Source organism: Musa acuminata, chromosome BXJ1-3 (assembly GCF_036884655.1).
Source record: "Musa acuminata AAA Group cultivar baxijiao chromosome BXJ1-3, Cavendish_Baxijiao_AAA, whole genome shotgun sequence".
Taxonomy (NCBI): Eukaryota; Viridiplantae; Streptophyta; class Magnoliopsida; order Zingiberales; family Musaceae; genus Musa; species Musa acuminata.
In genome coordinates this window covers 4,708,812-4,736,800 of record NC_088329.1, presented here as the reverse complement: position 1 = coordinate 4,736,800, position 27,989 = coordinate 4,708,812, and the positions used below count along the sequence as shown (strand labels likewise).

At 40.6% G+C, this 27,989-nt stretch overlaps 1 protein-coding gene across 4 annotated transcripts in view; it reads right to left on the bottom strand.

The window, feature by feature from the left end:
- LOC135618207 (translation factor GUF1 homolog, chloroplastic-like) overlaps positions 1-27,989 on the bottom strand; it is a 40,959-nt gene that overhangs the window by 9,465 nt on the left and 3,505 nt on the right. For 2 of the 4 annotated variants that reach the window (XR_010488944.1, XM_065119073.1), the window contains exons 3-15: positions 27,821-27,907; positions 27,140-27,196; positions 26,941-27,006; positions 23,744-23,806; positions 23,528-23,572; positions 23,288-23,388; positions 14,590-14,686; positions 12,360-12,431; positions 12,158-12,202; positions 10,247-10,401; positions 10,094-10,151; positions 518-598; positions 338-424 (exon numbers count right to left, since the gene is read on the bottom strand). Coding sequence is in view for 3 of the 4 variants with exons in the window: in XM_065119073.1 (XP_064975145.1) it covers positions 338-424; positions 518-598; positions 10,094-10,151; positions 10,247-10,401; positions 12,158-12,202; positions 12,360-12,431; positions 14,590-14,686; positions 23,288-23,388; positions 23,528-23,572; positions 23,744-23,806; positions 26,941-27,006; positions 27,140-27,196; positions 27,821-27,907 (1,014 nt within the window). In the remaining variant the exon portion in view is untranslated. The remainder of the gene's footprint in view (positions 1-337; positions 425-517; positions 599-10,093; positions 10,152-10,246; positions 10,402-12,157; positions 12,203-12,359; positions 12,432-14,589; positions 14,687-23,287; positions 23,389-23,527; positions 23,573-23,743; positions 23,807-26,940; positions 27,007-27,139; positions 27,197-27,820; positions 27,908-27,989) is intronic. The other 2 variants (XM_065119079.1, XM_065119085.1) reach the window with 2 other exon arrangements.

The window sequence follows — 27,989 nt, the reverse complement described above, 5'->3', positions numbered from 1 at the left end:
TGACACATTGTTCTCTTCCCCATACGTATGTGAAACCAACTTATTTATCAGCAGGTTAAGGTTGTAGATATCTGACTATCTCAGAAAATCTGAACTACACAAGAAGTGAAAGCTTTCAGAAAATGAAATTATGATTTCAAATATTGATCCATTAGTTAACCATGTAAATGATAATTTAGAGTTTAGACGATTATTTATTGTCAATGAACAATGTCTAATGGTACAATATCTTGTAAATTTGAAATAAATTGTATAATAAGATAACCTAATTGAGTAAGCATATTGTGGAGAAAAGGTTCTAGTTAAACTAGTATTAAGAGGATCTTGAAGAATTTACAATATCACCATTTGCACAATTGACTCGGTAAACAACACTTGGTGCAGTTGTTATCAAGGTCAAGTTGTATTCTCTCTCAAGCCTTTCCTACAAAATAAATCAATCAGTAATTAAAAATCATATTGTTAAACACATCGAACGCATTTGGAAAAGACCAAGTTACAAGAAATTTGACCAAACCTGAACGATTTCCATATGGAGTAAACCTAGAAACCCACACCGAAAACCAAAACCCATAGCACTTGAAGTTTCAGGTTCAAACTACATTTAACCAAGCAGACCAAAGTTCAAAATTATATAAATGAGTTTTTATAGTAATGCATAAATCAATTTGGAAACAAATTACAAAATGACTATACAAAACAAAATAGGTCAATCTAAAAAGGTGTTGAATAAATGTTGTAGTCAGACGAATATTGTACTATCTGATTCCTTTCTTGAAAAAAAAGAAAGACTTTTATTTTAAATTGTTCTCTAAGATAAACATATGCTTGAAAATTATGTTTTGCCTTGTCAAGGAGAACAATTGAGTTACTTTGGTTATGACCCTATTAGTCAAAAACCTGCATGGACACATTCAAAAGTACAAGCTTTGAATTCAAACAGATAGTTGTCGAATTGGCTCCATGAGCAGGGCCATCCCTAAGGTCAAAAGGAGTGGTCTTGCAAAACCAGACGAATTTGAACAATTAAAATTGATTCATAAAGTAGACATGTATGCAATAACTATGAATTTGAAATATTCAATCGATAGTTGATACATCTAGTGGACACATGGAACTATTATACACTCACTCCACATGTAATTCAATAGCCAAGAAGAAAGTAGCTACACCCCCTGAACTCCATTCTTTAGTATGATGACCAGGAGTAAAGAGAAAATTGAGAAGGACAAGAAGACAACGATCATGGAAACGTTGTCAAGATTGCAACAAGACTTTTGTTCATCATCTTCAAATGTTAAATTGAGATGTCAAGACCAAGCTTCTGATCATCTTCTCATGGAAGGCCGCTACTTGCATGGCTGCACATTAGATTGTGACAAACCTTCCTACACATATACTAGCATGGATGCACATATTACTTTCTTCTACAAATCTTCCTACAAACCGATACTTCAAAATCTAGCATGAGTGACAAACCAGTTCGGATTGGTTATTAGATTTGTGATTGAACCAACGTTCAACAGTGTACAAAGGAGTTAGAGGTTATATGGTTTAAACTTGATTAAAGAGTGACAGGGTTGGTTAGAGGATCTGACAAGCAAGACGGCAAGGGAAGAGATGGCAGCTACCTATTTATATGGTGAAGGAGATGGAGAAGCTCTAACTACCATCCTCCTCCCATATTTTATCTTCAACGATGGCTTCCTTTTGGGGAGTAGGTACATGGTGAAGGAGATGGAGAAGCTCTAACTACCATCCTCCTCCCATATTTTATCTTCAACGATGGCTTCCTTTTGGGGAGTAGGTACATGGTGAAGGAGATGGAGAAGCTCTAACTACCATCCTCCTCCCATATTTTATCTTCAACGATGGCTTCCTTTTGGGAAGCAGGTACCGCCTATTGTTAGAGGTTGTAAAAGAAGAAAAAGATAAGTGGTTGACGATGAGGAAAAAAAGAAGATACGGAGTTGCACCACCACTTATCCAAAAAGAAAACATTTTTTTCTTCCAAACCCATCTTGTTGGTACATCTCTTCTCAAGTGATTGAACTCCAAGGCTGTCAATCTCAAGAGGCGCTCAGGTTTCACTTGATGGGGCCTAAGTGAAGTGTTCAACTGGGCACTGCCTAGTTCTCTCTGTGGTCAACATCGACTGTTGTCATCCTCTTATGCAGGAGGGATCCAAACCTAAAAAATAAGATATATCATGACTCATGACTCATGAGCATACTTATACCTTAGAAGTTGGAACTAGAGCCCAGTTCATATGTAATGGAAAGAGAAAATGTTCAAGAATGACAACCAAAAAAAGGTCTAGATTGGTTTGCAAAAGGAATTAATTGATAAGCCAGATCAACAGAAAAGGTAAAGGTCATAACAGATGTGACCAGAGTAAAGTGGCTAACCCTAACGAATCACATAACTCAATTTTTGTTACAATAATTTTTTCTTTACATAAAAGACTTTTTAGTTCAACACTGGACCAACTTGACATTTTTCACTAGTGAATGGCCAAAAGCCCAACCTAGTTTCAAAACATTGCATGGCATGACTGACATGACATATCGTAGAATGACAAAAGGATTGCATGTGCCCAAACTGGTATCGGACAAACATATGATATGCAACATGCTGTACCATGTTATAATTAACACATGCCTTCATATATTTGTAGCACACAGCATCACCAATGTCCAATGACATATTATATTTTCATGGCATGGAAAGACATGAAACAATCTTCGTTATAATGAGACCAACATTGGATGGAACAGTACTATGATGTAGTGTATTATTTGGTTATAGTTTGCACAAATCAAGGTTCGTAATTTCGTATTGTACCGACGTTTCGAGCTTTGTTCGATATGGTACAATATGAGTGTACCGAGCGGTACGTCAGGGTATACTGCTCAATACATATATATATATAAATATATATATATAATCAATATATAAAATTACAAAAAAAATATAATAAAAAAATTATATATATATATATATAATCAATATATACAATTACAAAAAAAATATAATATATATATATATATATATATTGTATTTGGAGCTTTGCTCGACGTCGCCTCCTTTTCTTCTCCTCGTCCCGTCAGATGAAGGAGAAGAACGCAATCTTCTCTTCATCTGCGACGTTCTGCAAAGACGTCAAAGGCCGCAGACGTCTCCGACCTTCGGTGAAGAACACAGTGAAGAAGAAATCGAGCCGTCGCTTCTTCATTACCTCATGGATCGGGATCGTCGAGGGAGGGCGGCACCGGATCGGAAAGCGTCAAGATTCTCCCTCTTCTTCGAGCGCCTTCTCTTTCTTCTCCCTCGATGCTTCTTCTTCCCAGGCCGCAGTCAGGTTGATATCGCCCAGTAGCGAGTGTTCCGCGTACCGATCTACTGACGGACCGGTACGTACCGTCCTGTCACGACCTTAGCTGGAATTGCCTAAGGCGTGCGGCACCCTTGCGGCCAAAGACGCGAACTTAGCTTGCGTTGCCTAAGTCGCGAGTCACTCTTGCGGCAAAGACGCGAACTTAACTTGCGTTGCCTAAGTCGCGCTTCGCCCTTGCGATCTTGCTCCGCAAGGATCAGCCCACTTTGTAACCTCTCGCAGGTCCCGAAGGACCTGTAAAAGAGAAAGAGAGTTAGATCGAAAGAACGAGCAACGGACAAGTCCCGAAGTCTCGCGAAAAGGAAAGCTTTACAAGCAATTCGTCGAACACCTTGTGTGCACAAGAGAAAAGAGGGAGAGGGGGAAAAACAAGGCTTTCAAGGATGAACGAACAGTTGCAAGCCCACAAACAGCCGCTCACCTGGTCCCGGACGCAACACCAAGTTCCCGTAAAGGTCACGTGCGAACTTGCGAAAGAGTGTCTACGCCCGGTATATAACCGAAGCCCCATCCAGCCATGTGCCACCCGGGGGGTTCCTGGGGTCTGAGCTGGCTGACATTTTGGTGAGCGGAGGCAGCACTCCGCTCACCTCCCGCGGCACGCGAAAACGGAGCCGTTTTGGGCTGTTTTAGGGCTGTTTTGCTCGGTTCGGTGAACGGTCGCTTTGCAACGCTGCAGCTTGTTCGAACTTACATATTTACAAGCAAAATGACCCAAAACCATAAGAAAACATGCTGTCAAGCAGCTGTACATGCGGGTGTGAGCGACGAACGGTTCGTTGAACGGAGTTGTTGCGGGTGCGCGACGACCGTTCGTGACATTCTCCCCCACTTAAACTGTCGACGCCCTCGTCGACGCTTGTTGGTAGTTGTTGATGACTTCTTCTTCATGTCGCAGGGCGTCTTCAGGCTCCCAACTGGCTTCAGTTCGGGGAAGCTTTCGCCACTTCACCAAGTACTCTGTCTGCTCCGCTCCGTTGGGTAGCTTTATCTTGCGATCCGCTAGAATGGTTTCCACTCGCTTCTCGTAGGAGGCTGTGATGGGAGGTAGCCGAGTTGGAATACTTCGAGAAGCATCTTGCGGATCCGAATGGTAGGCCTTCAGGTTGCTGGCGTGAAGAACGTTGTGAATTTTAAACCACGCTGGCAGCTGCAACTTGTAAGAAACATTGCCTACTCTGCTGATAATTGGGAAGGGCCCTTCATACTTACGCACCAATCCTTTGTGGACTCTTTTCCTGAAGAATTGGAGTGATGCTGGATGGAGCTTTACCAACACCAAATCGCCAACTTTGAACTCTTGTGGTCGCCTTCCCAAGTCTGCCCACTTCTTCATCCGTTTTGCCGCCTTCTCCAAGTAAGCCCGCGCAATATCGGCATTTCGATGCCACTCCTTTGCGAAATGGTAGGCTGATGGACTACTCCCAGTATAACCAATTGCCATAGTGTGCGGAGTCGACGGTTGTTGTCCTGTGATAATTTCGAAGGGGCTCTTGTTGGATGCAGAGCTCCGCTGCAAGTTGTAGGAGAATTGGGCGATGTCCAACAGCTTCACCCAATCTCGTTGATTGGCACTCACGTAGTGCCGGAGATACTGCTCTAAGAGCGAATTTATTCTTTCAGTCTGACCATCCGTCTGGGGGTGGAGGCTTGTAGAGAAGTATAACTTTGACCCCAACAATTTGAATAGCTCGGTCCAGAATCGTCCTAGGAACCGAGCGTCTCGATCACTAACAATATTGTGTGGGACTCCCCAATACTTCACTACACCCTTCATCATCAGTCTGGCCGCCTCTTCAGCTGAACAGTGTAGGGGAGCAGCAATGAAAGTTGCATACTTTAAAAACCGATCGACCACCACAAGTATCGATCCAAGTCCCCCTACAGGCGGCAAGCTTGATATGAAGTCTAAGGAAATGCTCTCCCATGGCCTCTCTGGTACAGGCAACGGCTCCAAAAGTCCCACCGGCTTCCGTTGCTCCACCTTGTCTTGTTGGCAAGTAAGGCATGTTCGAACATACTCCTCCACATCAATCCCCATCTTTGGCCAGTAGAAGGCCCTCTCCACGAGAGCCAATGTTCTGTGAATGCCGGGATGTCCAGCCCAAAGGGAATCGTGACACTCTTTTAAGAGTTCACGCCTTAAATTGTCCACTCGGGGAACATAAACTCTATTCCCTTTTGTGTAAACAAATCCCTCTTGGACCCAAAATCGTCGTGCCTTGCCTTCTTTGATGAGCTGCATCAGGATAACTGCCTGGGGATCACTAAACAGTCCATCTCTGATTCGAGAAAGGAAGTTGGAGTGTAACTGACATGTTTGGCCTCTGCCCTCCAGTTGTGCAGCATTCACGCACTCCACCTTCCGACTCAGCGCATCGGCCACGACATTCGCCTTCCCGGGCTTGTATTCCATTGCCATATCAAATTCAGCCAGGAAGTCCTGCCACCGTGCTTGCTTTGGGGAGAGCTTCTTCTGAGTTTGGAAATAACTCAGGGCGATGTTGTCTGTCCTCAGCACAAATCGCGACCCGAGGAGGTAGTGTCGCCAAACTCGTAGGCAGTGGATCACCGCTGTCATCTCCTTCTCATGCACTGGATACCGCCTCTCGGTCTCGTTGAGTTTGCGGCTCTCGTAGGCCACCGGATGACCTTCTTGCATGAGTACTCCACCAATAGCAAAGTCCGAAGCATCTGTATGGACTTCAAAGGGCTCTCCATAGTTTGGCAATTTGAGCACTGGTTCTTCCAGAACAGCAGCCTTCAGATCTTGGAATGCTATCTCGCATCTGTCCGACCACTTCCAAGGCTGCTCCTTCTTCAGCAACTCCGTCAGTGGGGTTGCCCGCTTCGAATATCCCGCGATGAAGCGTCGATAGTAGTTGACGAAACCAAGGAAGGATCTCAACTCTGGCACCTTCTTTGGAGTTCGCCATTCCGCAACTGCTTGCACCTTCGACTTATCCATCCGAATGGAGCCATCACCGATTCGATGCCCCAAGAATAGGATCTCAATCTGAGCAAAGTAGCATTTCTCCCTTTTTACGAACAACGTGTTCTCCCTGAGAACCTTGAAAATCGTCCGAAGGTGCTTAACGTGCTCCTCGAGCGTTTGGCTGTAGACGACGATATCGTCCAAGTAGATGACCACGAACTTATCCAAATACTCCTTGAATAGCTGGTTCATGAGAGTACAGAATGTGGCCGGAGCGTTGGTTAAGCCGAAAGGCATCACCAAGAACTCAAACGCTCCATATCTGGTCACACAAGTAGTCTTTGCTTCGTCGCCTTCAGCAATGCGCACCTGCCAATACCCCGACCGGAGGTCGAGTTTTGAGAAATACTTCGCCTTGCCCAATTGATCGAACAAGTCCGCAATGAGCGGGATGGGATACTTGTTCTTCACTGTTACTTTGTTGAGGGCTCGGTAGTCGACGCATAATCGGAGGCTCCCATCTTGTTTCTTCTGAAAGAGAACTGGAGCTCCGAAAGGTGCTTTTGAGCTGCGAATGAGACCACCGCTTAGCAGTTCACCTAACTGCTTCCTGAGTTCGGCCAACTCTGGTGGAGGCATGCGGTAGGGTGGTCTTGCTGGAGGCTTCACTCCTGGCTCCAGCTCGATACTGTGATCCACGCCTCTGCGTGGAGGGAGAGTCTTCGGCAACTCGGGTGGCATAACGTCTTTGAACTCTTTTAGGACGTTCGCCACCATAGCAGGTTCTTGAATGGCCTCTTCATTGAGTGGCTCTAGCTTCATAGCAGCCACGAATGTCAGTTCGCCCTTTCGCACCCCTTTCTTCAATTGTAAGGTCGAAATGTGTTGGGGCTCCTTGGTTCCTCTCCGAGAGACGGGAACCACGCAGGGGTCATCGCCTCCCATCATACATAGGGAATTCAAGAACGGCATCGGCACCAACTTCGCCGCGTGCATAAACTCCATTCCAAGAATCACTTGGAAGTCGTCTAATGGCACGGCCATCATGTTGGTGTTCCCGCTCCAAGTCCCGATTTTGATGGGAACTCCCTTCGCCAACCCGGAGATTCGCCTGGCCTCCGAGTTCACCGCCTTCATTCGGCTTGGGCTTTTCTCCAATGTCAACCCAAGTCGTTGTGCTTCACGATCGGCTATGAAGTTGTGGGTAGCGTCCGTGTCCACCATGGCACGGGTCGTTTGGCCATTCAGCTTGATGTCCACATACATCAGATCACTGCTTCCTGCTTTTTGTGCCTTCGTCTTTATGTTCTCCCCCACTTGACCCCGCATAGCGTTCAACAGACGCATTGCTCCCATTCGGGGTCCTTGCGACTCCTCATCGTCGCTGCTGGATTCTGAACTGCTCGAACTAAGAGCAACAGCTTTGCCCTTGTCCGATCGGGGAGGGTGGATGGAAGCTGTCAAAGCATTGAGTGCCTGCTTCTGTGGGCACTCCCTTACCATGTGCGGTCCTCCGCACAAGAAGCATCCTCCAGGTTTTGAGGCCTTGCCTTTTGGGTTCGGCCCTTTGTGGGAGCTCTTCTTCTTCTGTTCGCCCCCGAGCTCCTTCCCTCGAGAATGTTTTGGAGGGCGATTGCTTGAAGATTGTTTCCTTCTCGCTGGGTCTTCAGAGGAAACGAAGTCGGTGAGCCTTTCTGCAGCTGCAATTGCCCCGACCACGTCGGTAACATTCCTTCGATTCAGCTCCTGCTGAGCCCATGGTTTCAAACCATCAAGGAAGCTGAACATGTCCTGTATGTCCAGCATCAGTGCAGAAAACTGCTTTACATAGTCTCGGATGGTGGTACTTTGGCGGAGTTGTCTCAACTTCCTTCTTGCGACGAACTCTGTGTTCTCCGGTAGGAACTGAGTTCTCAACTCCCGCTTCAAGTCTTCCCATGTGTCGACTCGACACCGACCTTGTTGGATCTCCTCCCAACGAGTTCGCCACCAAAGTTTCGCATCTCCATTCAGATACATTGTTGCTATGGAAACTTTGGTATCTTCAGAATCGGGCCTCGTAGCTCGGAAGTATTGCTCCATGTCAAACAGAAAGTTCTCGAGCTCCTTGGCATCTCTGGCCCCTCCGTATCCATGGGGCTCAGGTGCCCTCAAATTTTGTGGCGGTGCAACGCGGGTGTTGCCTCCTCCCGCATTTAGCGTTCTTGTGAGCATAGCCACCTTTGCCGTGAGTTCCGCCACAACGTCTTGTAAGTGCTGCACGGAGTCCTTGGTGTCATCGGACAGTCGGTCGACTAGGGCCTCGACCTTGTCGATCCTGGACTCCGCTTCCTCTTGCGAGCTCTCTACCCCAACAAGTCTTTGTTGGCCATGGTAGAGTTCCTCCATGCTCGCTTCCAGAACATCCAGGCGGGTTTCCGCCGTCGTGAGTCTCTCCTTATGACTCTTTCTCCCAGTTAGCGCACCAGATTGCGCTTCCTCCGCTCGCGGAGAGTTGCCAACTTCTCGCTCATCCTGTTCGCTGCCGCGATCCTCGTGAGCGGCTCCAACAGCATGAGAGCGAGTGTGCACATGCAGCCCACCTGCGGCTGCTTGGGGCAAGGGTCCGGCTTGCCCCGTCTTGCTTGATTCGCCACGATGCTTTGCCATGGCGAAGTTGCGAAGTTCGTTCGCTGTTCGATCGAAGAGCTTGCCCGCTCTGATACCACAATGTCATGACCTTAGCTGGAATTGCCTAAGGCGTGCGGCACCCTTGCGGCCAAAGACGCGAACTTAGCTTGCGTTGCCTAAGTCGCGAGTCACTCTTGCGGCAAAGACGCGAACTTAGCTTGCGTTGCCTAAGTCGCGCTTCGCCCTTGCGATCTTGCTCCGCAAGGATCAGCCCACTTTGTAACCTCTCGCAGGTCCCGAAGGACCTGTAAAAGAGAAAGAGAGTTAGATCGAAAGAACGAGCAACGGACAAGTCCCGAAGTCTCGCGAAAAGGAAAGCTTTACAAGCAATTCGTCGAACACCTTGTGTGCACAAGAGAAAAGAGGGAGAGGGGGAAAAACAAGGCTTTCAAGGATGAACGAACAGCTGCAAGCCCACAAACAGCCGCTCACCTGGTCCCGGACGCAACACCAAGTTCCCGTAAAGGTCACGTGCGAACTTGCGAAAGAGTGTCTACGCCCGGTATATAACCGAAGCCCCATCCAGCCATGTGCCACCCGGGGGGTTCCTGGGGTCTGAGCTGGCTGACATTTTGGTGAGCGGAGGCAGCACTCCGCTCACCTCCCGCGGCACGCGAAAACGGAGCCGTTTTGGGCTGTTTTGGGGCTGTTTTGCTCGGTTCGGTGAACGGTCGCTTTGCAACGCTGCAGCTTGTTCGAACTTACATATTTACAAGCAAAATGACCCAAAACCATAAGAAAACATGCTGTCAAGCAGCTGTACATGCGGGTGTGAGCGACGAACGGTTCGTTGAACGGAGTTGTTGCGGGTGCGCGACGACCGTTCGTGACAGTCCGGTACGAGCGATATCATTCAAAATTAAAATCTTTGGCACAAATGCCCCTTCACCACTACACTTCCATTGGGTCCCTCTAGAACACTAACTCAATGTTTCAATTCTATAGGACTCTTTCAATTTCAAATATTTGAAAGAACAAAAACATATTCTCAAGCTAGTAACACATTTTGAAAAGAAATAAATACAATAGTTAGAGATGAAAAAAAATGACTCGTGAATATCCAGCTATAGTACATAGAAACTATTATAAACCTTTAATGCTGCATCATTTAGTTGAAGCTTCTCCAATGCATCACGCAACTCAGGAAACCTATTGGCAAGTTAATGAAGTAAAAAGCAATTCACAAAATTGGTACACAAGCTAGGAAGTTTCAGTAGCATAGTCAGGTAGCAAAAGGTCATTACTGATCGGCATCGACAGGAAAGAGACCACAAAACACCATCGGTGTAGCTTCCTCATATCCAGGCAAAGAGCTTGCAGCTCTTCTTCCAAAATGAGTAATTGTGTCACCAACCCTTGCATCTGCAACTGATCTAATTGAAGCTGAAAGGTAACCCACCTAAAAAGGTAGTCTTTAGGAGAATACTTACAACTAAACAGCTATTATTGCTGACTAAGAAGGCTAAGTGAACATATACAAGTACTAAATACCAAGATAATATCAGTTAGTCGTGAATGTTATCCTGCACAAAAATGTTTCAAAGGAACTCACTAAAAATCCATAAAAAAGACCAAATTAATACTTGAAGCATTATTTCAGATCTCGGTAACAAATTTGTATAGGTCACTGGCCAGACCAGTATGGTTTCAGATTGTACTAACGAACCGATACATGGTATGCTAGTACATGCCATACTACTGAGAAGGGGGAGGACAAGGAGAACAGGAGGTGGAGGAGAACTACCAATTAATCCAATGTTCAAAAGATTTTAAATGGCAGATTTTTTATGAAAAAGAAAGGCCATTACTCCTTCCAATCCCCAATTCACTATTGAGCGAGATGAGACATGAAGTGGAGCTTACTTTGGTGGTGATGGGTGATGCAAGCAATGGCTGGACAGGATGGCCAAGCAGGCAATGGCAGGTGGTGGGCATCACGAGAGATGGGTCGCAGAAGAGATTGAGAGAGAGAGAGAGAGAGGGAGAGAGGCGAGAAAGAGAGATAAGCATGGTCTGCTTCCCAGTTCACATTCAGGCTGGTAAACACTGCAGGGTACATACCAAGTGACGCAAAATTAGGAACCTTGACTTGAAGTATGATGGGCTTCAACCTTCAATCAGATCTAATTTTTAGTTTTGTTTTTTACACTTTGAGCACTTTCAGTTAGATTTCATCCCCCTATTCTTTATTGGCTATTTTTTATAGTATTAGGAATGCTATTTTAATTTACATATATAATCATGAACATGTAATTTGCTTGTAATTTGAGTCAAGAAATTTGTTATGTTAATAAATTTCAAGTTCAGGGATATGGGTAAAAAGAAGTATTCTCAATATGTTTTGGTTAATAGAGTCCAAATTTGATGATTGTTCTTTTTTTTCATAAAACATATATAAAGGGACATTAAGCTGAGGAAAACTAATTACACGACTCAGTTATGAATGGAAAAGTAGGATGTCATGCTCACTCCACTCATCTCTCAGTTTGGTTTCTCTGGTTTTCTTCATTTTAATTTCTCAGTTTCCTTTTGTTCAATTATTTTCAGTCAGTATAGTCTGATATACAAGCAGTACCATCATGCCATACTGGTCCAAACAGCAACCAATAACGGTGACCAGGATTGGTTGTTTGCAGTGAATATGAATCAGTGCACTACATCATCAACTAGGTAACTTTAATCTTTATTACTATGAGCTGTATAGACTGTATTAATACCTGATATCCAACTACTGTTATAATTTGATTTTGAAAAGCTATTTAATCAATAAAATTCAAGTTTAGGGAGTTCTACACTTCTAGATGCCCTTTCAGATGATATTTCGAAAAAGGAAAGTCTTCTATATATGTTTTGTTTGTTTAGAGGGTAAGACTGAATAGAAATTGGGTCAATAAAGTATATGCTAGAGGTTGTTAAGTTGAGAAGTGGCTATGAATAATGGAGTCTAATTAATGAAAAGAAGGCTTTCATGACTGCCACGACTGTTGTGTTTGTTCTTTTTCTTTGCATATTTATAGCATCTTCCTGGCTGTTGCTTATTGTCTCCTTTCCCACCTTTCTGACCTCCAATGTCACTCCTCTTCAAATCTTTTATAATCTTTATTAATTTTGTTTGTTACTATTTGCTAAAACTCACTGTGCAGCATTTACAATACCAAAAGAACTATATTCTTGTTCTTTAAACCACCTTCAAACCAAACCTGCATGAAGTATTTAATAATTATCACATTAGGTAGCTAATGATAAGATTATATGGCAGTAAGATAGAAAACATTGAGTATACAAAAGATGAAAAGAACCATTACAATTACATAAGCCAATAAAAGCTTGACAAAAAAATTGTATGTGTAAATTTACCTCACCAACATATAGTTCATCAACTTGCATTTGATTGGGTGAAAGGACACCAATTTCATCAGCAAAATAATCCTGATTATATTAATGGGTGAAATTAATATAAAAAAGAAACATGGTAAAAGCTAGTACCTCACACAGATAAGAATGCTAAGATATTTGATTATATCGGACAACAAGCATAATGCAAAATCAGTTTTCATTTTTAGCTTAAAACTCCTCTCTTAGACTTCATAAAAGGATCCCAATAGTATATCTCGGACTCATTAAATCTTCAAGGATGCACTAGCGAGTCAATTACAATATAGTACAATTAATTTCAACATTACAGAGCTAACAAGTCAGTCATCAAATACCTACTGTATCCATTAACTACAGTACAAAATGATCACACATAAATACATTAGGTGGAACTACAGTAGAAAAATAGAAATTGCCAAGGAACTTCTTCATCCAATTTTTACAAGAACCAATAAAGATTAAGATTTCTGTAGACTATAAAATTGTCCTCTAAAGTCTAAACATCAAATGTGGCAGCTCATATGAAGAAAGATCATACACACTCAACCATTCTTCGTCTAAACATGTGATGCCCTATAACCAAGAATTTTTCTTGGGTATGATTAAGCACCATTAAGTGTTGGGCCTGTTGGCACCATACTGTGTTGCCATCCAACACCAATGAAGTACGCTAGTACAGTCAAGTATACCACTGGTAACAGTTGAGAGAAAAGGAAAATAGAGAGAAGATAACACCATCAATCCCTGATCTGTTTTTACCGATGAAGAGAACACCTCCAAGGCTCTAACTAACCCTGTCCCTTCATTAATCGTGGGCCAACAATCTGATAGAACGTTCATCAAAGCAAGGGGAACTGGTGGCTGACTAGATCCAATAGGTGGTGATGGGAGAAGAAAAATGTGGGAGAGAGGTTAGGGTGTCATATTACAATGAAAAGAAAAATGGGTCACAACTCACAAGTTACTGGAGATGTCAAAAACTGTTCAAGTGTTTTCACTAATTTCAATAAAAACAGAGTTTAAAGTTTAAACACAAACCAAGTGAAATCTTGGAATTTCAATTAGTCAAAATGGATACCGAGTAATTTTGCTCAAAGCTTGGCACTTGTATCAATTTGAATTCCAATTTCCAACTAAATTTGTACCGCCCAACATAGATGAAATATCACAAAATGGGATCATCAGTATACATTTTATCCCACATTAGATGCTTATGTGATCTTCAATCCCACATTATATGGTTTTAAGATGTTAACATCCTAGTCATGGAATCTGGCAAAATCGCCAAAGCTTTTAAATGAGTTATTAGAATGACTAAAGCAAACAAATGGTCTAGTATCTTCTATGGGCCATGCTTCTCAATGTGAGCCAATGTCTAAGCCCAAGTTACAGTGTCATTCCTTCATTTCTTACTATTGGAATATTAGTTTATCAAGGTCTCCCCAATTAAATTTATGACACCCTCAAAATTCTAAAGGTGTCCAATGTCCACATGCAGGTGGTTGTCCCATAAAGGTATAACCATGAACAATAATGCTCCAGTATAATCTGATATGATCCAAGCAATCAAATGTCCAAATAACTTGTTTGAGTTAAGATTTCCAACATTACCTAAATTTTAAGCCAAAGTTACTAATAACAACAGTCTTAACTCACTTATATTCCATTTTCTTTCCAGATGTGGGACGTTCAAGGTATAACAAATTACATACTTTTATTCAAGAACAGTAAACTACACACATGTTAATACAAGCACTAAATACTCAGCAAACTTTTGCCCCTAGTAATAGATAAAAGTTCCAAAAGTTTTGGGGAATTTAAGTAGCAAACAATAGATGAGCAAGATGCATTGAAGCTATGAAAAAAGGAAATCTTTGTTTCTATTAGTAACCATCTTTTGTATGGCCTATCTTTGTATGTTTTGTTTGCATATTTTGCAGATACCAAAATGTGATAAACTTAATCTACGATTATGTAATATACAATCTGTATAGGCATTTTGCATGCAAATATCAAAATAGCTGCACTATTAATTACTTTGGTAACAAAAAGAAAGCCTACTATCTAGAAATTCATAAGAAATAGGCAGGAAGATGTCAGCCAGATTCTAAAAACACTTGATATTGATGGTCTATCCCATTATTCTTATGAATGGGTATAGATTATTGCAGTCAGATTGAACAAGTCTAAGAATATAGCATTCAATTTTTACCTTCCCACTAGCCATGAAATATATTTTATCACCTTTCCTTATGCTTCCATCAACAACCCGGAAATAAACGATCACACCTCTGTATGGGTCATAATAACTGCACAGTAACATAAAAACATATTGGAACCAACCATATGAACTAGCAAATGACAAAAGAAAAGCTATACATGTAAATATGTAACCATTTTCAAGACCACTGCCCCAAACAAATCACCAACTGGAGGTAGGCTTGGAAATTCATGGTGATTAACCAACTTTTTTTTTATACTAGTTGGACCATACCAGTCCATTTGACATTAACAGTCTGAGAGGGAACCAAAGTTGGACCAGATCTTACACAAGGATTAGCCTAGTAAAACTTCCAACCAACCAAATTTAAGGCTTTTTATCATTTGACAGCGTCAATAAACTTCCAACCAACCAAATTTAGGGATTTTATCATTTGACAGAGTTGATAAAACATCATTAGGGATTTTATCATTTGACAGAGTCGATAAAACATCATTAAAAGGCATGATAATGAATGACGACTGTGGTGAATGCAATGAATAATAAATGCAATAGTGCAATATCTACTCAGTTTCAAAATCATAGATACAAATTTCTTTTTTGCTTTCATCTTGGCTTCCTCTTTTCCTTCCATCCTTTTGCCAATTCTTCCATCTTCTCTTTCTTCTTTTTTGGCTATAAACTAGCTAGAGTTTGTCAAAATCAGCCAACTCCAGTTGAGTCTTCTTAATTCATAACAATTCCAATCAATTTTTGGCAGTAAGACCAAAAAATTTACCACACGTAGGGTCATCATTGGATGATACCAATGTAGACTGGGCATATCATATTGGAATCTAATGATACTGTGAACCATTTAAGAAAATAAAATATATGTGCCATATGATTTTGGCTAACTGATGACTACAAAATAAGTAATAGATGATAGTAAGTGTAAACAAAACAGTTTGTATAATCTTCTGCTAGTCATAGGTGTCATGCAAGCCAATCACGTAAGTGATAACACATGTGATATGACACACAGTCTTTTTGCTTATTATCAAGGTTTTACTTACCGAATCGTACCGCCCGGTACGGGCGGTACGTACCGGTCCGAGAGGCGACCGGTACGCGGACCGCCCCCTACCGGGCGGTACACGCAAAAAAATATCCCATATCGGCCGTTACGGGTAATATCGGGCGGTAACGGTCGAAATTTCGACCGTTACCGCCCGGTACCATTCGGTAACGGTCGATTTCGACCGTTACCGCCCGGTACTACTCGGTAACGGTCGAAATCGACCGGTACCACACTGTAGCAGTGCTACAGTGCTCCAACGGTCAAATTGACCGTTGGAGCCCTTTCTCCTCCTATTTAAACCAATCTTCTCTCCCCTATTTCATTATACTCTCTTAAACTCTCTCTCAAACTTTTCTTTTCTCTCCTAAACTCTATAAAATAACGATTTGTGAATTCAATTGAGGCTAATTTGGGAAGATTAAGAGGAAGAACTTTCTAATCAAGAGGTATGTATTCGTTTTCTTTAATTAGAGAGTAATTAAGATATTTAAGATTATGGTTAGTGTTTTTCATGCATAGTAAATATTGAATAATATTTATCATAGTAAAATAAGTTTAATTAAATTTTATTAAAATTATTTAATGCTGCGATTAGTTATTTTAATGATGATTAAATCAAAATTTATTTGATTTTATATCAATTTAATGTCTTTAATACCTATTAAGGTATTTGTCATGTTTATAGTGGTGAAAGAGAAGTAATTAGTGAAAAATTAACTATATTAATTGCATAATTAGTGTAGATAAATGATAATTATCATAATTTGAATCATATTGGATTAAAATTACATATTTAATGTTTCTTTTATGTATTTAACATATATATGATGGTAAAATAAGTTTAATTATAATTTATTAAAGTTATTTAATACTGTAATTAGTCATTTTAACGATGATTTAATCAAAATTTATTTGATTTTATGTGAATCTAATATCTTTAATATCTATTAGGGTGTTTGCCATGTTTATAGTGGTGAAAGAGAAGTAATTAGTGAAAAATTAACTATATTAGTGTATCTAATGATGTTAATACTTATTTTATGCATGTAACATATTTATGATAATAAAATATAATTAGTTATGTTTTAATAAAATTACTTAATGTTGTGATTAGTGATTTATGATCGATATTTGGTCAATTTAATATGTTTATACTTTATAGTTTATTTGATTTAAATTTGATAGGATCATGGCACCAAAGGAACAGCCACATGATGATGCATTGGTTCATGCCCGAAAGCTAGATGGAAACCGTCATCATTGGCAATGTATTTATTGTGACTACATTGGCAAAGGTGGAGGAATAACTCGAGTGAAAATGCATTTGGCTGGTGGGTATCCTGATGTTGCAAAATGCAAGAAAGTTTCAACGGAGATCCACAAATTATTTCAAAGCAAGCTTAAACAAACAAAGGAAGATACATTAAAAAAGAAGACATGAGTTGAGGAAGAATATCATAGGGCTACACAGGAACCGGTTTATGATCAGTATGAGGGTTGCGGCGATGAAGTCGACCCGGATCTCACAGCTGGGATTCGTGCATCATTGGAGCATCAGTATACGTTCGATGAAGCAATGAGGCATCGACGACCTGACTCACAATTTGAGCATGGCACTGGTAGTGGAATCCAAAGGTCAACCAGCATGAGGCAACCAACTGCTCCTTCTCAGCTAGGCCGAACTAGTAGCATGAGATATGGTGGACTCCGTGGTTTTATGAGAGGTCTTGGCAGGAGGTCCGCACCAGATATTGTTGATATTGATCCGCAAGCCTATCCCCCACAAACAGCGAAACAGACACGGATTGACGATGCATACACAAAAGAAAAAAAATGGGATATTGGGAAGGCAATCTCAAAATGGTTTAACTTTCATAGGATTCCAGCCAACACAGCCAAAGGTCCATATTATCAGAGTATGATCTCCTCTATTCAAAAGTCTGGCACGGGGATCCAACCTCCAACACCAAAGGAGATTCACGGCGTGTACTTAGATGAGGAGGTGGCAGAAATAAAGGATTGGATCAAATCCTTCAAGAGGCAATGGGAAGAATATGGGGTGACATTGATGTGTGACAGTTGGACAGGACCAACAAGAATGAGTATCATCAACTTTCTTGTTTATTGCAATAGAAGAGTGGTGTTTCATAAGTCCGTTAATGCTTCTGAAAAGATCCAAGATGCAAACTACATTGAGAGCTTGATGGACACTATGGTAGAGGAGATTGGACCACAGTATGTTATACAAATAATAACCGACAATGGAGCGAATTTCAAAAAGGCCGGTTTGCAATTGATGGAAAAAAGAAAAACTTTGTTTTGGACTCCATATGCAGCTCATTGCATAGATCTAATGTTGAAGGATATTGGTGAGTTGGATGCGGTCAAAAAATGTGTAGCTCGAGCACAATCAATTACAAAATTTATATATAATCATCATTGGGTCCACGCATTAATGCAAAAGTATGTAAATGGTGAAGTACTTCGACCTGGAATTACTCGGTTTGCTACCAATTTTATTGCATTAAAGTCATTACAGCAAAAAAAAGCAAGGCTTGAAGGCAATGGCTAGCTCACAAGAGTGGTCTGAATCCAGATATTCAAAATTGAGTGATGGAAAGAAGATAGAAAAAGCCATTCTTTCCTCTAGATTTTGGGATACTATAGCAGAAATCATAAAAGGTGTGGAACCACTTTATATTGTCCTCCGTAAGGTCGATATGGACAAGCGTCCACAAATGCCGTATCTTAAATATATGTTGATTTCAGCAAGAGAGGAGGTCAGGAAAGCATTCAAAGATGATTTTAAGGCCGACCAATACGTACGAATCATTGATCGTCGGACCGATGTTCATATGGATCAAGATATCCATAATGCAGGTAAATTCATATTCAGAAAATTTTAATTTATTATTATTTAGATAATAAAAAATCATACTAACAAAATTATGTTTTGCAGCGTATTATCTAAACCCAGCAATTCAATATCGATATGCTCTCGGAACACAAAATAATTTCCTAACGACACTACGAAATGTTATATATCGGCTCTTGCCAAACACTACCGAGGCAACCGATGCTCTTATGGAGGATCGATTATTTCGAGAAACAATTGGTTCATTCTCCGACGTTGTAGCTGTATCGTGCCGTTACACTATGGATCCTGGTGAGGAAAAGTTAAGCATATTGATTATCAATTATATTTAATGTTGATTATTTGTTATGCTAATAAAATCTTATTTATATCTTTTTGCAGTCGAGTGGTGGCTACAATTTGGAGGCGATGCACCACATTTAAGGAAGGTTGCCGTTCGTATACTTTCACAGACAACAACATCTAGTGGTTGCGAACGTAATTGGTCAACGTTTTCAATGATTCATACGAAGGTCCGCAACAGACTCTCCTACAGACGGTTAGAGAAACTAGTATATGTCCATTATAACATGCGGCTAAAATTGCGATGTGCTGAGTTGGATAAGGAGCCAAAGGAACCAGATATTGATCCCATTGACCTTCAATTCTACAACGAAGATTCAGAGCCAATGTTAGATTGGGTTGAAGCAGCAGAGAACCAAGAGGATCCTCTACTTGATGAGGCGGGAGATCCTCAACGTCCTTCGCGTTTTATCACCGAGGCAATAGAAGAAGAAGAAGCACAACCCCAACAGGTGGAAAATCCCCCTCGATTACAACATGGTATGAGTCAAACTGCTCGAGGAACTACCGATACCCAACGGTCACACTCGTCCGCCCAACGTGCAAAGGCAAAGGGGAAGGCAGTAGCATCGGTTGCATCGTTGGAAAGAATCGAGTCGGGCGACGAGACACCTTCACAATCACATTCTCTTTCTCGCTCGGTCCAGAGACATGACAGCAACACGGACAGCAGTGCCTCGACAGATGATGGCGGTGATGCCGGGCAGTCGTTGGTCTCGTCTACACAACTTGAGGGTGGTGAATGGACTGAGGAGCAATATTTTACACATGCCACTCAAGATTCAGATCATGGAACTCGACAAGGTACTGGTCAAGTTTATGCGCGGAAGGGGAAGGGGAAGGGGAAGGCAGTGGATGAATATGAACAAATGCGACAGAGCATACATGATATAGACACAGAAAGAGACTCATCGTATTCACAGCAATCGTATTATGGAGAATCATATGGGCAACAACAGTATGGTGATAGTTGGTCATCCTTCTCTGAGCAACAGCATGATACAGAACAACATCAATATATGCCTCAAGAGCTGCCTCGGACAAATATGATTAATGACGATCAATCTACGATCAGCACCACATTGATGCATCAATGGCATACGGTGTATCAATACACTATGTCATGGGATCAATTTCATGATTGGGTCCAACAAACGTATCATATTGATATATATCGGATCGAGGACCCTGATCCACCACCCGTGGAGGCCCGTCGTTCGTTTTGGTGGTAGAATTAACAATCAGGTATATCTAGATATATAATTATTTAATTCATTTGAATTTTAGAGTTTATATTGTAACAAAATAGTCTAACAATTCAACAAATTTTTATGTAGATATTTCAATCTATAACGAGCTGAAATACGAACCTCGAACAAGACTACCTCAAAGCCCGAAAAAGATATGTGATGCTATTCTTACCTAATTTACATTGATTTTGCTAAACTTATACTATTACTATATTTATTTGTAACTTGAAAACCCTATCCTAACTTTTTTTTTAATTTTCAGGTATTTTCGGAGGGTTAAATCGGTGAAATCGGGTGTACCGCTCGGTACACCTCGGTATACCGGTCGGTACACCCGTACCGTACCGTACCGAGCGTGGGTCGAAACGCCGGTACGGTACGATACGGCGAACCTTGCTTATTATTATTATGATATTTTCTCACTTTATATTACTTGTTGCATAAATATATTGTGATGTCCATGAATATGTGCAATGAGAATCAGATCGTGATGAGATCACGATAATGAGACCGATTCACCTCTAAACACAAACCCTAAATAATTCTGGCCATAGGTTACTCAAGAGAGACATCGAGATAACCGAACAGATTGGTGTGCTATATACCCGTCCATATGATGGAGGTAGCTGGTCTCATAGCTGCTCGTGTGGGGACACTAGGGCTACAGTACATGTGCTCATTGGAAAATGAGTTCGCTGATTGATCCGCTCACGGAATGCTAGATGGTTGATAATTCCTTATTGTCATACAACGATTATATCGTCACAGTGGTATACCTAGTCATTAGACTTGAGACACCAAGGATGTCCTGTATGAGTACTCCACACATTGATACCAGACTTATAGGTTTGGAAGTTTCAGATCTAGCACAACCGGTCATTGGGAGTGACAGTCAACCTTACGAGAACTATTGAGTGTCGATAGAGGATCATCCGCTCTCGGTATCATGAGAGGAATATCTCATGTGTTCTTGCTCAGACAAATCTTTAACCAAAGTCATTCGGATTGAGAGAGAAAGAGTTCTCAGGGAGAATCCGATTATAGCGAGACTTGAAGAGAAACCGTATGGGTAAAAGAGAAATCCACTTTGTCAATCGCTCATCTCCATAATGTGGGTAGGTTCTCTTCCAAGCATAATCTCACCTCTTCAGTGTGATCAAATTAGTTTGCAGATAGCATTCTACCAATTGTGGCTAAAAGAGAATACAGAACATTATCACCCACTCATTTGTTGTCTTCTAGGTCAGTGAAATTAATGGGCGTTGGCCTAGGCACCTAAGCGAGGCAACGCACGAAGCATATACCTACGCCTAGGCACTCGCTTGATTCAAATCGGGCAAGATTGAGCCAAATCACTAGATTTGGGCCCAACCTAGTTCACTGGATCTTGTTTTGATCGAACCAACTCAACGAATCTTTAAACACACACACCCCTGCACAGACACAACAAGATGACTCGTGGAAACCTAATTGACAAACTGCGACTCTTCCTCTCTTCCTCTACATTGGCGAACTGCGATAAGCCGATAACAATGATGGCAACGTCTTCCTCTCCTTTAACAAAAGGCAGCGATAGTAGTATCTTCCTGCAGCAAGGTTGTTGTCAGTATCTCTCTCTCATCCTCCTTCGTCGTCGCCCACTCCATTGCAGTCGCTAATGTCTTCCCCTCCCTCTTCCCCCCTTCTCTGCAGTACTCTTCCCCTTCCCTCGCCCCCGCACCGTCGTCGTCTTCCCTATCTCTCCCTTTCCCCTCGCCGCCAACATCTCCTCTTTTTTCGTCTCGTCATAGCTGTCTTACTCTCTCCCTATGTCAACAACCTCCTCCTCCCTATGTTGACGTCTTCCCTTCTCCTCCCTATGCCAGCAACTTTCTCTTTATCATCCTTTCACCCCCCACAACAAGCATCTTCTCCCCCTTCGCTTAGCTGTATTCCCCCCTCCCCCTCCCCAAAAATAAAGTTTCCCCGGCAGCCTCCTTCTCCTCCCAGATAGCTCCCCTCCCTCCTCCCTCCTCCCTCCTCCCTCTTCCCCTCCTAACCAACAACGATTAGGTAGCCACCCCATACCTCCTCCCTTCTCCTCGGATCCTTCATCCTAGCTCCCCTCCCAACTGACAACAACCCTCTCTCCATCCTCCTCCTACGTTTATTGTTTTATTAATATGGATTTGTACAATATAATTTGATCCTTTAAATGAATATTGTGTTACTTTTTATTTTAGTGATTATATCTATTGATCATAATATATTTTTAAAATTTTAATATTCAGGAATGCCTCACTTTACTAGAGCATCAACACCTAGCGCCTCGAATATTTTGGTACCTTGGTATCATTTAGCGTCTCTCACCTTTAACTACACTGTTCTAGGTGTTCGACCAAGTGTTTGATGAAGTGAATGTGAGGACCACTTCACAAAAAAATGTGAGATGGAATCAAATAAATCATAATTCAGATTGAATGTCAATGGCTTTAAAGACATTAGAAAATTAGGAAAAAAAATAAAGATAATATAATATTATGATAATCAACTACCCTTCACCTATATCCATTAAAAGTATAGGAAGAAAAAAGCTAGATAAAGCATCGCCAACTAATTTTAATATGATAAAATCTTATTTTGATAAGAAGTCATATCATAGAGAAACCCAATGATGTAAGAAAATCATTAATATGTTAGAAGCTCCATAGACTCCTTATTGATAACAGAGAACAAATAGTAGTAAGTAATGTAAATTTTTGGGATGCAAGGAAAATAAAATTATCTTAATACACTTCTAATGCCAAAGGTTTTGGGATTGGGATGCAAGGAAAAGTTAAGTATTCTCATTTTCTAGTTCACCTTAATCGACTCCTCATATGTCCACCATCCAATTAGTCTAATAATCTTTAAGTTTTCTTCCCTTTTTCACTTAATATTGAACAACCAAGATGTAAGGATGACTATTCTTTCTAAAAAACTCTGTCATCCCACCTGATCTCTAGAATAAACCAACCTAAGACTCTCAGATAATAGTTAATTGGTGCTGAAAAGCTAAAAGTCCATGACAATAGCATTGCAGATTACAAAGCTGACAAGCACAAGCAACAAGAACATGAAAATGAGTTCAGAAAAAATGTTCAAAAGCTAATTATAAAAGGACATCAAGAATTGCAGAATTACCTATCAAATATTAGAGCTCTGAGGGGACTTTGAGAAGTATCATTAGGAGGAGGAATCCTTGTGACAATAGAATTTAGAATTTCAGCTATACCTATACCCTCCTAGAAAAAGATTCAACCATCCAAAATTGACAGTTCTGTTAATTTCTCATTGACAAAAAAGTTGCATGCTATATTATGTCCAACATATACTTATGCAGTTTCATATTCAAACAAACAATTAAAACATGAATAAACAAACCTTCGCTGAACACTGAATTGCAGTACTACAGTCTAATCCAATAATCTGCAAAAAAAGAATATGCAAGACAATGATTGATGAAGAAGAGGAGAACCATTAGTGCTCTATGATCTATAGAAAATGTTCTATCAATCAGTGATAATAGAGTTCATACTAGAAACAATAAAATGTTCAGGAATTTGAAGTACAAGAAACAGGTACATATCCTTCACAAACCTCTTCCATCTCGCGGGCAACACGATCAGGTTCAGCACCTGGTAGATCTATTTTATTCAGAACCTACATCATAAAGAATGTATTAACAAGTTCAGTATCATATTTCTGCAGTCAAACCTTATATTTAAGTGAATACAAAAGGGTGACTAATAAAAAAAATTCAAAACGTAGCATTAGTTAGTTGAACGCAAAAAAATTATACTACTTGACCTAAGATGAATTAGAACACCATACTCTTTCAGGAATATAACTTCTTGCATATGCTGAATATTCTGAAATTTAAAATGCCAATAAAGAATATAATAGAAGCCTGTTGACATTAAGCACAGACTGGTTTCTACTGATTGTAGAATAAATTATCATTCAATTTTTCCATAAATTCTAACTAATATAAATTTTATATTCCAACTTAAGTTCTTCATGATACAGACGGTGTTCAAATCAAGGATAGAAATTTCGTACCACACCCAGTGATTTCAATAGGCGCTCGGGCGCTCGCCTAGGCGCTCGGGCAAGGCGAGGCGAGGCCCGAGCGCCTCGCTTCATGTCCAAGCGTCTTGCTTCAACGAGGCGCCGCCTAGGCGCTCGCCCGAGCCCAGGCGCCGGGCGCTTCGGGCGAGCACCCGGGTTAAACCAGGCGACCGAACCAGTGTTTTACGTCTGGTTCGGTCTCCGGTGCTTTAGTTGGTTCAATCGAACCAACTAAATCACCGATAGGCTCCCTCTCACGATTTCTCCGACTTCCCCAACCCTAACACTCGCGATTTTGCTGTCGAGATTTCTTCTCCGTTGTCGTTGCTCTCTGCTGCCATTGCCACTGTCGCTACTCGTCACTGCCACAATCGTTGCTTATCGTTGTTGTTGCCGCTTGTCGCTCGCAGCTCCCGCTCCCACTTCCACACCCGCTGCCACTCGTAGCTCCCGCTCACGCTATCGCTCGCCGCTCCCGCTGTCGTTGCCTTAGCAGCCTCGGTCTTCTCACACTCTTCTCACTATACTGTTAACAGTATATTAACAGTTAACTATATACTAATAATAGTATTTTTATTTATTAGATTAATAATATATTATTTTGATTTTAATACTATTAATTTTTATTTATTTAAAATTATTGTTAGGTTTCAGAATAAATGGCAAGTGTACAGAGCAACTCAATAGATTTGATGTAAAATTTTATTATTTTAATTTTTGAGATTTTTTATTAATATGACATTGTGATTTTGTATTCAATTTTCTTAATTTAATAGCATTTTTTTATTTAAATAATTATATTAATTATATTATATATATCTAACGCCTCGGGCGTTTTTGGACCTTGGCGCCTAGCGCTTTTTAAATCACTGACCACACCAGAGTTTCGAGATTTGCTTGGTACAGTACGGTACTATATACCGAGCGATATATTTCGATATACCGCTCGGTATATATATATATATATATACATATATATATATATATATACATACATATATATGTATGTATGTATGTATGTATATATGTATGTATGTATGTGTATATATGTATGTATGTATGTGTATATATATATGTATGTATGTGTATATATATATATATATATATTTATTTATTTATTTATATGCATACATATACATACAAACATATACGTATATATACATACATATATATATATACATATACATATATATATATACATATATATATACACACATATATATATAAGTAAAAAAAATGGTTATCTACGACGTCACCTCTTTTCTGCCCGCGCATAAAACAAGGTGGGGAGAATAAACCGTTTCTTCTCCCCACGCAAAAAAGGGCGACGAGGAGGCATCGTTTCTTCTACCAGCGTGGGGAGAAGAAACGTCGCCTCGACGCTCGGTTTCTTCTCCCCGTGACCCCGAGGATTCTTCGCTAACGACACCGAGGCCTCGTCGCCTCAGACGAGGCGGGAGAGCGACACCAATCTCCAAGTTCTCCTCCTCTTCTCCCTCTTCTTTCTTCTCCCTCGGTTAATACCACCCGGTAGCGAGCGGTGACGACCGATTTAGGACGGTAACGAGGAGGAAACAGCCCCAATCGACGGTATCGCCCGGTAGCAGGCAGTCTGTGTACCGGTCTACTGGTAGACCGATACGTGGTACGGGTGGTATTATTAGAAATTAAAATCCTTAGTTCAAATAACAAACTTCGATAAAAGTACAAGTGAAGTTAAAAAGATAAAACAAAAGAGAGCAAGAAGATCCCGATCTTGAAGTGCTTATCTAGAACCTATGATACTTGCGAGCACTCAGCAAGGTTAGCCGATGCCTTGTCACACCATGCCAAACAATACATGGGCGTAGCCACATGTTGTGCATGTACAAGCATGTGAATAGTCACATGAGACAGAACAAGCATATTGGTAGAGGCAAACATGTATAATATACTGTGCCAACCCAAGACCAGAACAGCAATTTTTGGTAGTTCGTGTAAAGATGGTTAATATGGAAAACTTTGGCAAATGAGATACCCAAATCAGCCGAAACCGTGGTGGTGATGCATTCACACAAAGAGAGTAAAATAACAAACAATGAACAAGCATAAAAAAAATGAATTAGTTTGCATCAAGCAGAATATATATTTAACAACAGTATGGCAAAATTAATGAGTGATTACTTCATACTTCGTCTGTACTGGAAGAAGTGTCTGATAAAAATATCTACAATCCAAAAAACATGCAGAATAGTGTTTTCTAAGAATAATATCTCAAGGGATTTCATCTATTACATTCAAGAATTTGCATGTAGAACTAAATCCTTGTTGTGAAATTCACTTCATAGTTTGTACTTTGTAGTATGTTGTTGATTGCCAAAGAACTTACAAGTGCAACCCATACATAAGGGGAAGATAGTAAATGGAACCAATGACAAACTGCACATGGAAACTATAAAAGGTTTGGGAATTAGGCAGGTTAATCCAGAAAGTAGTCATTATATTATAGATGACATATAAAGGAATTTTGAACCTAGAGAATAGACCTCTTAGTTTCAGGTTGCTGAACAAAATAGGGGATGGTTGTTCACAATACAACCATAATAAAAGTCATGATATCAAGGCAACCAATGATTTGCAAAATTGTAACCTGATTTATCAAAATGCTACAATAATATGGTGCTATGATTTACTAATCAAACAACATCCAGTACAAAATCATGAAGCAAACATAAAAGTGCTCTTACAGGTATGATCTCAAGGTTGTTTTCCAGAGCCAGATAAACATTAGCTAAAGTCTGTGCCTCTACACCCTGAATCACCACAATGAAAATGCTAAATATCCATCATCAGAAGACATACTTTCTATTAAAATGGAAATAAGTTTTAGTAAACTTCTTGACACCACTTCATAGTGCAAAAGTACAACTGAAATAAAAATTGCACCTGAGAAGCATCCACAACCAAGAGGGCTCCTTCACAAGCAGCAAGGGACCGAGAAACCTAGGTACCAAAAAAAAAAATGATAGACAGCGCTTGCTCTTTGAACTAGAATACACGTTCCTCGTCTTACATAGAAATCTTTTTTTCTTTTTTTTTAAAGAGAAATCTATCTTGTTCAAACCATGAACAAGTTGACAAATAACAAAAGATCCATTTTGTTTCAAGAGTTCTGCCAAAACAATCTTTGAAATAATAAGTTATTTACATTGCATGTGGAAAATAACTGAATGTTAGAAAATATAAAAAGTCTTATGTCTTGCTCAAGAAATATGTAAATACTGCATAAAGACAAGGTGAGACAGATTAGGTGAAGATAAAATCCAATAACTTAATTATTTTTGAATGGTAATAGTATGACAGTTCTTGATAATTCAGTCTGAACAAATTTCAAGAACCAAGTGTTTGTTGTACCTAACAGCATAGAAAAATTTGATCGTGGAAGAAGATATGCTAGCAAGTTGCACCAACTTATTGGTCTAAGTTACCCTAACATTCCATGGATGAAAAATTCAGGATTCGATACTTTAAGTCAACTTATAATCTAATAATTTCAAGTTGGACTACATCTGAGCTAAGATAAGGCATGTTGGCATTACGTGGATTATGTTATCCATTTCACCATACCTCATATGAGAAGTCAACATGCCCCGGGGTATCTATCAGATTAAGGCAGTAGGGCACATTGTCCAATACATACCGCATTCGAGCTGCCTACAAAAGGAACAAGAAAAATTAAATTGATATTTAGAGCCACGAAATAGATACTACAATTATAGTAAATCATCAACTGAAA